Genomic DNA, 10,909 nt, shown 5'->3' with positions numbered 1-10,909 from the left:
CGTTCTCCCCTCACCCCTCAGCCTTCGCGAAATTTGGCGCTGGAAGTGCGGATACTATCACACCTTATAAGGTCGGGTTATTCTGTGCTTCGGGCTACACTGATACTTAGAGGAATGTCGCATGGGACATATTGTAGCTGCCTTGAGTGTCTGTGGTCGTAGTCGGCAACAAACAAAAATGCTGCGGTGATACTGGCGAAGACCACATCCCTTCCGCCGTGGAACGGCCCTCAAAATCGGAGTGTATTTGGTTTTGACATGGAAAAAGACTCCAGCAAGATCCCAGCACGCGGTACGGGCGCGCTGTATCTTGCACGCTCTTGACGGGGATGATTGTTCTCGTTCTCATCAGATCGGGGGACATGAAAAAAAAAGTCGAGAAACAAATCTGCCTCACCTCGCTTGTCGGCCACACTACATCGCGCCCGCCTGTGAGCGAGGCCGTGCGCCAAATAGTCACAGATGTATCACCATACATTCATCATGAACCGAACACAGCATACACGCACGTGTGTATATACATGAATACTTGGACAGGTGTGTTCAGAGGGAAATGCAGGTTTGTAGTCGCAGGCTCGCGCGTCCCTGCAGGGCCAAGCCGTAGTCATTTATCACATCTCCCCTTGTAGACATTCGTCTTCACATATGAACAAGAAGAACCAGCCACAGAACGGCTTTCTTTCAGAATTTCGCTTCGCTTGCTGACGGCTTGGAAGGGGTCTCTGCTAGAGTCTCAGGTGGAGGAGATTCACCAGGCTTTTTTGATAGCCAAGGTAATGTCTTCATTCTCTCTGGGTCGTAACAATTGAGCTCGATGACATCTCCCTTGCGAATATGGTCATCTGTCGGAGTTGCCCTGTAAGCTCCGGTTGCTGGATTCAGTTGAGCCTGGATGATCTTGAACCTGGATTTTGTCCGTAAAGAGGAAAGACAGATTCGAAGTATGTAATGTATGCACAGAAGAAGCAAAGGATTCACGCTCGATTTCTAGTACACATGGAGATAGAGATCTATCCCGTCCTCCTAACGATAATGAGTCAGCATGTGATGTTCTAAGACACGGGAGAGGGAAGGAGTCACCGGGCTGGTCGAGAATCTCCAATCGTGAATCAGGCGTCTTTCTTGAACAGGTCACAATCTGTATCAAGTCCTCCGGCATGGAACCAGAGACGTCCTTATGCGATACTAAAATTACATGCACGGGTGACTAGCAGGAACTTGGGGCAAGCATTTGAATCTGTATCTGTAACTCAACGGGGCAGGGGGGGGGGAGAGGTAGCTGAAGTTATTGGCCTAGTATGGCTATTAGAAGGCCTCCCCTGCACCTTCGTATGGCATCTGCGCTTCTTCGGAGCCTAATGATTAATCCTATGCACAAGGGCCAGCGTGCAAGCACTAACGATCACAACGAGAGGGAATACGAGCTTGTGTGGAGGCATTCGGTTTGGCCCACACTCAGATCTCTGAGACAGGAAGGTGTAGAAACGAAAAGTGACAGACAGGAGACCGCATCTAGACACCGGCATGAGTTATGAATGAAACCGCCGAAGAGAACTATGGATAAAGACCGATTTTAATCGTCGATCTGCCAACGGATCTGTGGACCAGCTGGCAGCCGCCAAGCGTATACGATGAAGTCAGATGTACTCGAGGAGTCATGTCCTCCACGGAGGTCGCAGTAGGACTAGGATCTCACCTGACAAAATCAGCAGCATCTTTGAGCTCCTTAGCCAAGCGAGACGGGGGGAAATTGAAAGGATTCTCTCTTAGCAAATGAGTCATTTGCTTTGTAACATAATACCTCGCTTGAAAATCTTCTCCGAATGTCTTCGCACAAGCTCGGAGAAAATCTCTGTAGGGTACCCTCAATGAAGGACACGGGAGGGGAGGCTTTGATGAGCTGCTACGAGGAGACTGTATGTGGGTATTTGTATGTGAAGAAGAATGCTCGACCTGGGCCGGGGATTCTGGAATCGGGTTGGGAGTCGACGTCAGACCACTTTCTGCTTGAGGCGAGACTGAAGAAGCCATTTGTCCTACAGGAGGAACGCGGACGCGTTCAATGCAGCTGGAAGAAGGGTCTGTTGAAAAGGATCGCTGAGATACGGAACGTGTGAGCCCCTCCCCCCTTGTCCGTACATGCCTGACTAGAGGGACTACAGTCAATGAGAGCGCTGAGAAAATCGTCATTTTGTCCGCTTAAAGAAACATGAGGCTGCTCATAAGGCCGTATGATATCGCAACGAGAAGGCCTTCTGGGTGCGCGTTCTCCCTTGGACTGAAGAAATCTTCCCGGGGCTTACAGCAGTCAGACCAGCAATTCAACAGCGGAGAGACGAGATATCGCCGTCTACACGTGACTGCGCGGCCGCCTACGTGGCGACGCTCAGTTGGGGACGCCAGCGTGTGTGCACGAACCCGCCACACCACACGTGTGCGAGCAGCTGGACACTCCGAGACAGAGTAGCGGGAATATTTCAAGACGGCGGCTTCAACCCGGACAGTTCGGCTACAACGAGTTTTCTCTCGAGCGCGCTTCTGTTGTCTGTTGTGAGGAAAAAATGTAGACAGTCACCGGAGACCACTCCCCGAGGCGGCACTCCGCATTTGCCTCACTGACAGACCCGGTTTCAGGCTGGGGTTTCGGTGACACCCGGAGAAGAGAAACGTATTTTTTCTGGCCTACTTCCCAACCGGAAGAGGCTGGCGTCAGACTGCGTCGCAAGACACCGCTGTATACTTTCTCCTCCCAGAACTGGTCGGCCTTCTCGCATAGCCCCGTCTGGTTCTGCGAGGTTGTTGAGCGGACTAAGATTTGAGGAAAAGAATAGAAAATTGACGCAATAGCGCTGCTAGAATAAACGAACCATGAAACTTCTGAAGATAGCACGGCCGAACGTGGAACCTACTGCTGTGGGAGCGCGGGCGGCGAAGAGGTTCAATGTGATGGAAACCCACGAATATTCGCAAGTTGAAGACAAAGTCCCGCCTGCTCAGAGCTGAGTGCACCGAACCCGTCCCAGGTGAAATACGCACAGCATGCATTCACCAGAGAAACACAGACAGAAGCAGCTTCTCCCCCTAGGGCAGGCAGACTCCAGAGGCGAGGAAATTCCGGTGCTTGGCCATCCAATGAGTAAAACTGTCAGCACCTCTCATAACCTTTTCTCCGCGGCTCCGGGTATCTCAGCGATGTAAGTCTACGGAGGATAACAGAGCCTTAAAGGCAAACCCTCGACGTCCGGTTTGGGTTTTGAGCTCGGGAGCATCGAGCCCAGCGGCGAGACACACTGGTTCTTCGGTTCGTGTTTGTTGAGGGCAGGGGAAAAGGGACCGACCGACTCGAGGGGCACAGTGTCAAGAAAAATACCACACAGCCCGAGAGGTGCTTTGTTCTCGTACTTCCTTTATCAGACACAGTCTCAAACAGATTTTCTTGCTTGGAAGCTCCATCCGTGCTTTGACACATTGTGGCTCTATGCATGTATGCCTGGCCTCTTTCATGGCACTACGCTGTGGAGACAGATTCATCTGCATGCTCGTTCAGCATCTGTGTGTTAGTTGTCGTTTTCGTCCTCCACTTGGTAGCTGTTGGCGACGTAGACTGCCCAGCACCTCCGCCCTGACTCCTTTTGTTCTTCACACTAAAGGACTTCAAATTTGTTCCCAGTCGTCAGTGCTTTTAGGACTTCCACCACGCCCCCTCTACACCGAGAAGATAATCCATTTTTTTCTCTCCTTTTCTCCGCCCCGCTTGCTCTGTTTTGAGGCCTCTATAAAATTCTGGGATTTGCGCGTGCTTCAAGACTGTCTCCGACTCTCCGAGCGGTTGCCTCGGTGTCGAGCTTGAATGTCTGCATCATCTTTTAGTAGTGTATAACGAACATACATATCCCCGGGTACGTCCTGAGACGTGTGGCCATATGTTAACACGTGCATGGTGTCCCTTTCTGAATCCCACCAAAATTCGTACTTCGAACTCTTGCAAGGACGGGGTGAAACTCCTCACCAGAAGGGGAGAGTATCGTCGTCATCGCCCTATCCTTTGTCGTACATTCCTTCTGGCAAATCACAGCGGCCCGAGAGCCACTCCGACATACGGACGGACCACTTCAGCTCACGAATCCACAATGGCGTCTCCTTTCACTGGAGGCCTCCCTCTGTGGGACGAGGCTCTGGTTCAGTCGAGCTTTCCGGCTCCCTGTGGAAGCGCGGGCTCCAGTGGTAGCACTCAGAGTTCTGCTTCACCCTGTGGAGAGTCTGCAGAAATGAAGGTAATCGCACACACACACATACATACATCCTTCTGAAGGTAACCGTGCTATCTGTACTATGGTGGTTGTGCTACGCATGGATCTGGCTATATGTCTCTGTACAAACGACTCTAAGGACCTGAAGGGACGCGCGGAGCAGCTAATCAGAAAGACGTGGTGGTTCCCCGCTGGCTATCTCCGCAGGATTCATTGTCGATTTTCCCGTTTACGACTTTTACAGAATTTGTACGGTACATCTGGACTGCTCGTCGCCACTTCCGATGCCAAGTCATCGGTATGTATCTTTGAAGATAGGTGTTTCCTTTCCGAGCGTACGGGACAACGCGTACGTATCTGTGGACGTACATTCATCTCAGTAGATGCTGCCAGTAGTGTTTAGGTCCAGAGCACCGGGTCGCACCAAGGAGTGTTCCGTATGCTAGGAGATCCAGAGACGGGTGGCCTATTCTTGGTTAGGAAGGAGAAATTCCCACCACAGAGGGCACGTCTCTAAGTTGAGTCGAATTTCTGTACGGTCGGTAAGGGAGAACAGAATCAGATGAGATCTGTTGGTATGTATGTATACGTGGAGAACGGGTTTAAGGTCAGACAGCAGTTTCGTCTGTAGAAGGAAGGGGGATTCCCGGCGGATACGCCGTGCATGTACCGCCTCTAAAGAGAAGACACCCACTCAACACCCCGATGGAAATACCTCGTCGGGTGTCGGGTGTTCGTTATCGAGAAGAGGGCTGAGGCTTAGACACCGTTCTTCTCAAAACACTTGGATTCTAGTATCTCTCCGGATTCGATACGCGGCAGACCCCTCATTCCTCTCGTCTTCTCCGCTCTTGATAGTTGTCCCTTTGAGAGACAAAGAGGGGAAGGACAACATCTTCTCGTCGCTCCCGTTTGGACAAGGTAGTCGCCGATGACGATACACTAGCATGGTATGAACATGAATTATGGTCGTACAGTGCTGCGGCTATATCTGTTTTGATCCTCTTAGAGGCACTGGTAGACTGATTAACAGCAACTCGGTCTCTTGCAAAAAGACATAACTACAGCACGTATCCCTCATCTTCTTCCGCATCTTCTGCTGTCCTTACGTCAAAAGCTTTCCTTCTCATGTTGCCCTTTCCCTTGTTGTTCGTGCGTCGTTGGCGTTGTCGTCCTCGGATTGAGCAGTCTCGAACAGCGGACTGTGGAGCCAGGGCCACGGACGGGGAGAAGGCGTCAGCGAAGAAGGGGGCCCCTGGAGGTAGTGGGAGCTCCGGTTCTGCTTCTCTGTACGAGGCGATTGTTCGGGGTTCTCAGTGGCCTGAGCCAGTGCCCTCCTCCCTAACTCTGGAAGAGAAGTATCAGCTTTGCTTGTCGATCGCCCAGGAGTGTGTACAACCGGAGGTGAGGAAGGGGAGACTGTTGGCCTGTCAACGTCAGCGGAAAGGGGGAAGTCTTTGTGAGCTGAAGGTTATACTATAATAACCCGTTATTATCATTCTTATTGTCGCCGTCATTATGCTCAGCCCTAGCGTCCTTACTGAATGAGTCGCTGTGACCTTTGCGGCACATACCTACCTCCTTCGATATGGGGACCGCTGTATGGAGTGTTTTTTGTTGGCGTACTTCGCGCTTCCCTTTCCTGTCTTAACACATTTCAGTTTTACTTGCGTCTCACGCGGCGTGAGAGGAACCAGGGTCTGTTTATCCGGTCTCTCGCTGCACTGGTTGGAGACCTGTTCTGTTCACAGGCCAGTCACAAGACAGCAACACCGTGGTGTGCTGCCCTTGTTCTATCCAGCGAATACATAATGTGCGTTTGCAGAGAAAAACTACTGAAAGGAGCTGGTCGATTCTTTCCACTTTTCTTTGCCGCTGTGCCCAGATGTATAGAGAAAGGAACGCAATCCTTACGTACAGGGTACAGTGTATTGCGTCCCCTACGAAGTAACCATGTTTGGCACCGCAAAGTCTAAATGGCGTGCGCTAACTGACTGGTTTTCGCAAAAGCAATGTTTTTCTCAGCACCCCCGGTGTAACTGATGTGGTTCGACACTCGTCACGCCACCCTGCACAGCTGACAAATCACGGCTCGTAGCGAAGAAGACGGTCTTCAGGGACAGTTCTCAAGTATTGGTCTCCTTGTTAACTATCTCCGCAATCATGGCGCTGGTAGCGGCCGGTCCCTGGGCCCTGCCTTTGTCACCTCTTCGTTATCTATACTTTCTACGGATTTGAGCAAGCGTCTATGTAAATCGTTTTACGTTCGCACGTGTCTCAGGAACTGCGGACACTTTTGGAGAGGAAAGAGTTTCCGTTGTGTTACGACGGCTTCGAGCCAAGTGGTCGGATGCACGTCGCACAGGGCCTGCTGAAGGTGACTAACGTGAACAAGCTAACTAAGGCAGGGTGTATTTTTGTCTTCTGGGTGGCTGATTGGTTCGCGATGCTCAATAATAAGATGGGTGGAGACCTAAAAAAGGTATGACAATGTTTTGAAATACTTTGGAGGCTCTCGGCGACACTCTTCGGCTCCGTGCGACTGAGGCGTACACGGCTGGAAGGGCCTCAGGTGTCTAGCCTATCGCTGGATTGGTCCATGTAGTGGCAGACATCTAACAGCCAGTTTAGTGGCTCTGAAGCCTGCCGCATCAAAGCGCTCTTTAGCTTTCACCTGCTCCCTCGATGACTCTCTCTTCTGATGTTTCTGGTGGCGAGGGAGAACCAACAACAGCTAGGGCGTGTAACTAAGGTCAGGAATTTGCTACTTGATGGCAGGTCTAAGTCAGCGATAAGTGTTTATCTGCGCTGTTGCTTCTGTGTAAGCCTCGCTATCTGTGCGATATTTCCTCTCGTCAAGGGGAGCGTCTTGGCTTTCTGTAGTGCTCGAAGCGGCTCGATGTACGCGAATTGTGTTTGTTTGTCCCTAGATTCGAAAGGTAGGGGAGTATTTCATCGAGGTATGGAAGGCAGCGGGAATGGATATGCGCAACGTTCGATTTCTGTGGGCAAGCGAAGAAATCGACAAACGCTCGGATCAGTACTGGACACAGGTCATGGAGATTGCCAGATCTTTCACGATTACTCGGTACGCTTGGGGATAAGTAAGAGAATGAGTGAGTGCTTGAGTGTAAACTACATCGGAAAGAGCACCTTGAACGCAAAAGAAAGGTCTTCTCACGTGTTTCCCCAGTTGCTGATGACACTGCAGCTGTTACGCTGTCACTCTTACCGTTGAGTCCGCGTACCACGGTTCCGCGGCAGCTGGACAGCGTACCATCTCTCAGGGGCAAAACGCGATGAGTCGCACATGGGGTGCCGCGGTCGGTTGCCACAGGCAACGTGGAAATGGGGATGTATCTGTCACGTCAACCACGTCTTGTGACTATGCAGTATTTCTGTGGCGGTAGGTATCGTAGCCGCACCTCGGGTCGAGCAAAAGACCATCTCGTGTGGCATGCAGCCGAAGCGAGATGTCTAGGGGCATGCTTGCTTGTCGGTTGGCTTACTAGTCACGTGAGGGCCTCCCGCGCCTGCGTAGAACCTGTCCGACAGCAGGGGTCCGCAGAGGATTCGTTTGGCAATTGACAGCAGCGCAGTGCGCGTGCAACGACAGTGAGAGCGAGAGACGGGCGCCTTTGTGTGCGCGTCGTGTTAGCGCCGTTAAGAAGTAGCGACCCCAGCCTTACTGAAAGTCACCCTACTTCACGAGTGACTGCAACTCTCGAGGCGTAGTAGAATGTATCGTCCGGGCAGAGTGTCCCCACCTTTATCTGCTCCTGCATATACTCCGCAAGCGCAGGCTTCCGCTGTTGGTTAGCTCGGCGTTTCGTATCGACGAATTCAAAGTTTGTCGGTATGCACACAATGTAGCCGTCTCTAGTTGCTTTTGATCAGTGTGTAGCCCAGCTATAATTGCACGTTCATGCGGCCAGTTCTGTGCTCACTGGGGTGACTACTCTTTTACAGTTTCGCCGAAGCTTCTGTCAACCGTCCCACACACGAGTGTGGTGATTGTTTGAGCAGCGATTCCTAGATAAAAGCGTGCTCGTTTACTTTCCTTTTTGGTTTTCTCTTTGGTTCAGGATCAAGCGATGCTCACAAATTATGGGCCGCCAAGAAGGGGACGAGCAACCTGCTGCTCAGATCATGTACCCGTGCATGCAGGTGAAACGGATGTGTACTTGTGTTTTGGTATGCGGACGTGCGCTTGCATATTACCTTATCTACCCGTCTTAGAGCTGTTTACACTTCAGGCTACGAGCGGATAAGTTTGGTTTCTTTCGGTGACTGCATGTTCAGATGTCAGCTGTAGTGACTAGCTGTATACCTGTTCGTGCATGCACGTGGTGTGTCTGTAAAAGCTGTGCGTGACTGTTTGTGACGCAGCGACGCTGTTGAGCACTGATAAGCAGCCAGCTGAAACTGACGGCTTGATCCTTTTCAGGACTTTGCGGAATGTGTTTTGGCTGTATATGAAGTGTGCAGACATTTTCTACCTGGGTGCAGACATCTGTCAGCTAGGGATGGACCAGCGCAAGGTAAATATGCTGGCCAGAGAGTACTGCGACGAGATCAAGCGGAAACTAAAACCTATAATCCTCTCTCATCAAATGTTGCCGGGACTGCTGGAAGGCCAAGAAAAAATGAGCAAGTCAGATCCAGACTCTGCCATTTTCATGGAAGATACTGAGGCCGTAAGCAATGTACACTTTTTCAGGCATTTTGACATAAAGATGTGGACTACGATCTCGGTGGGGTCCAACAGGGTCGCAGCCGTATGACAAGGTTGTTTCAGTGGCTTGATTGGATGGAGGCCTGCGCCACACGAGCGGTGACGACGACCAGCAGGTATAAAGCCGTACTCTGTATCATGCGAGCTTCGATGTGTCCACGAGCTCACATCAACGGTCAGAAGTGACGCCCAGGCCGAAGTAAAGACACTCCACACTTGTATAGTTGTAGGTGTAGAAAGCGTCGTCAGGGGTGCTCGCGTGACAACGTTCGATCTTTTGTGTTTCTCAGGAGGTCAACAGGAAAATAAAAAAGGCATTTTGCCCTCCGGGGGCATTGGAGGGCAATCCTTGTGTAAGCTACGTCGAGAAGCTCGTCTTCCCAGCATTCAGCAACTTCGAGGTCGCGCGCTCGGAAGCCAACGGAGGAAATACAACTTACAGCTCGGTGAACGAGTTCAGAGAAGCCTACGCGAGAGGCGCGCTGCATCCGGGGGATCTCAAGGATAGTCTCGCTAGGGCCCTCAATCGCCGGCTCGAACCCATCCGGAAGCACTTCACTACAGACGAGCACGCCAGAAAGCTGCTTCAGCAAATCAAGGCCTACAAAGTAACGAAATAGCCGCGGGTGCCTAACTCCGGCAGGTGTCAAGAAACGCGGAAGGGTCACAGCAGCTTGTTTTAACGAAAGACAGACTAGCGGCTGCCCTGTTTGGGACGTGGCAATGCTCTTTTCCGTGGTCGTCAGCCGGTTGTAGGTGCCAAACGGCAGGGTAGCTGTACGGATAGCGCGAGGCATATCCGACACGCAGACGCTAATACCGCCATCTATTGCACAGCAACAGTGGGCACCGATACCGCCCAGGAGGTATAGTACATTATCCTGCCCACTATACAGTGAACTTCCAAGCGGGGAAAAACAGTTGCCGTCAGGGTTACAGATATAGGTACTGCGTACGTGGCGGATATGGGGTTAGCAGTCCTCAGTTTGAAACAGCGCCTGGAAGCGAGGAACAGAAAGTTTGCAGAGGACTGAACTCGACATCTGTTGTGTGTAGCCTTGCCCTGGCAGCGACGATCAGCTGCTCTTGATAGGTTGAGGGCACCGCAACCCGGTCTGTGCCGTGATAAAGATGGGGTACAGTGGCAAAAACTCTTCCGGTGGAGCGTCACAAAGTAACGCACTTGAGATTTTCAGCAGACTACCCGGGCGGACCACCTTTCCGGGTGTTGGGAAGCTGTAAACCGGCTACTGAAGAGTTGCCAGCTGAAACGTCTCCGTTTCCTAGCTCACTCGTTTGCTATAGCCGTGTGCGGCAGTTGAACCGAAACAGGGACCTCAGTGGGAATGCCAGAATGTGGTGCAAGATGAACCCCGAGATCATATATCTTACAGGCTGCGGAACTAGAGAATAGGTCGTTGCAAGCCCCCCCTCCTCCCCTGCCTCCGGTCGGAACTGAAGTGTCTCAGGTCGTCAATTGGGAGCCGGGGGGTTCAGAAGGCACTTCCGACGATTCCCTTTGTGCCAAGTGCGCCGCACATGCTGCGAGTCGTGTTTTTGAAGAGATGCCAAAATGCCCTGGACGGTGGCTTAGGTGCAGTAAAGTCGGCCGTCCTTCAGTTTGTATTGGACGTGTAGACACTCATACGTCGATATTTATGAGAAGTCTCGTGGAACGCGGTGTTGACCGCTCAAGGTTTCCCCTTATCACTGCAAACAGGTCAGGGGCTGTTCTGACACGGAGCTATCTTGTTACCCGAGCAAAGTTCCCCTCACCACTGCAAACAGGTTCTGTACGGGCTGTTGACAGGAAAGTCGTGGGAACGCTCCGAGCCGATCCTTTCCGCAGACTAACGTTGTGGCGCAGTGCGCAACCGGAGTCCTGTGACAGATGCGAGCGCCGCTTCTCGCTGACCCCGAAAGG

General features: G+C 51.8%; 2 protein-coding genes across 2 annotated transcripts; one reads left to right on the top strand and one right to left on the bottom strand.

The window, feature by feature from the left end:
- Positions 1-404: 404 nt before the first annotated feature.
- On the bottom strand, positions 405-3,454 carry CSUI_001386 (uncharacterized protein). Its single transcript, XM_068061592.1, has 2 exons — positions 1,697-3,454; positions 405-904 (listed from the first exon to the last, which is right to left on the bottom strand). The coding sequence occupies exons 1-2, from the start codon at positions 2,188-2,190 to the stop codon at positions 682-684; spliced, it is 717 nt and encodes a 238-aa protein (XP_067926424.1). The 5' UTR covers positions 2,191-3,454; the 3' UTR covers positions 405-681.
- CSUI_001385 (trna synthetases class i family protein) lies at positions 3,143-10,011 on the top strand. Its single transcript, XM_068061591.1, has 7 exons — positions 3,143-4,274; positions 5,439-5,654; positions 6,532-6,732; positions 7,181-7,338; positions 8,336-8,444; positions 8,732-8,947; positions 9,276-10,011. The coding sequence occupies exons 1-7, from the start codon at positions 3,924-3,926 to the stop codon at positions 9,603-9,605; spliced, it is 1,581 nt and encodes a 526-aa protein (XP_067926423.1). The 5' UTR covers positions 3,143-3,923; the 3' UTR covers positions 9,606-10,011.
- The last annotated feature ends 898 nt before the right edge of the window (positions 10,012-10,909 follow it).

This window comes from Cystoisospora suis (assembly GCF_002600585.1).
Source record: "Cystoisospora suis strain Wien I chromosome Unknown contig_552, whole genome shotgun sequence".
NCBI lineage: Eukaryota > Apicomplexa > Conoidasida > Eucoccidiorida > Sarcocystidae > Cystoisospora > Cystoisospora suis.
Note: the sequence above shows the minus strand (reverse complement) of the source record. Positions and strands in the feature narration are given on the sequence as shown.

What these genes read in the sequence shown, in the direction of transcription:
- CSUI_001386 (XM_068061592.1), bottom strand. Translation starts at nt 2,190, where the DNA reads ATGACGATTTTCTCAGCGCTCTCATTGACTGTAGTCCCTCTAGTCAGG. An exon ending in GATGCTGCTGATTTTGTCAG is followed by an intron (nt 905 to 1,696) that starts GTGAGATCCTAG and finishes GACAAAATCCAG; the next exon opens with GTTCAAGATCATCCAGGCTC.
- CSUI_001385 (XM_068061591.1), top strand. Translation starts at nt 3,924, where the DNA reads ATGTTAACACGTGCATGGTGTCCCTTTCTGAATCCCACCAAAATTCGT. An exon ending in GAGAGTCTGCAGAAATGAAG is followed by an intron (nt 4,275 to 5,438) that starts GTAATCGCACAC and finishes CGGATTGAGCAG; the next exon opens with TCTCGAACAGCGGACTGTGG. An exon ending in AGGAGTGTGTACAACCGGAG is followed by an intron (nt 5,655 to 6,531) that starts GTGAGGAAGGGG and finishes CACGTGTCTCAG; the next exon opens with GAACTGCGGACACTTTTGGA.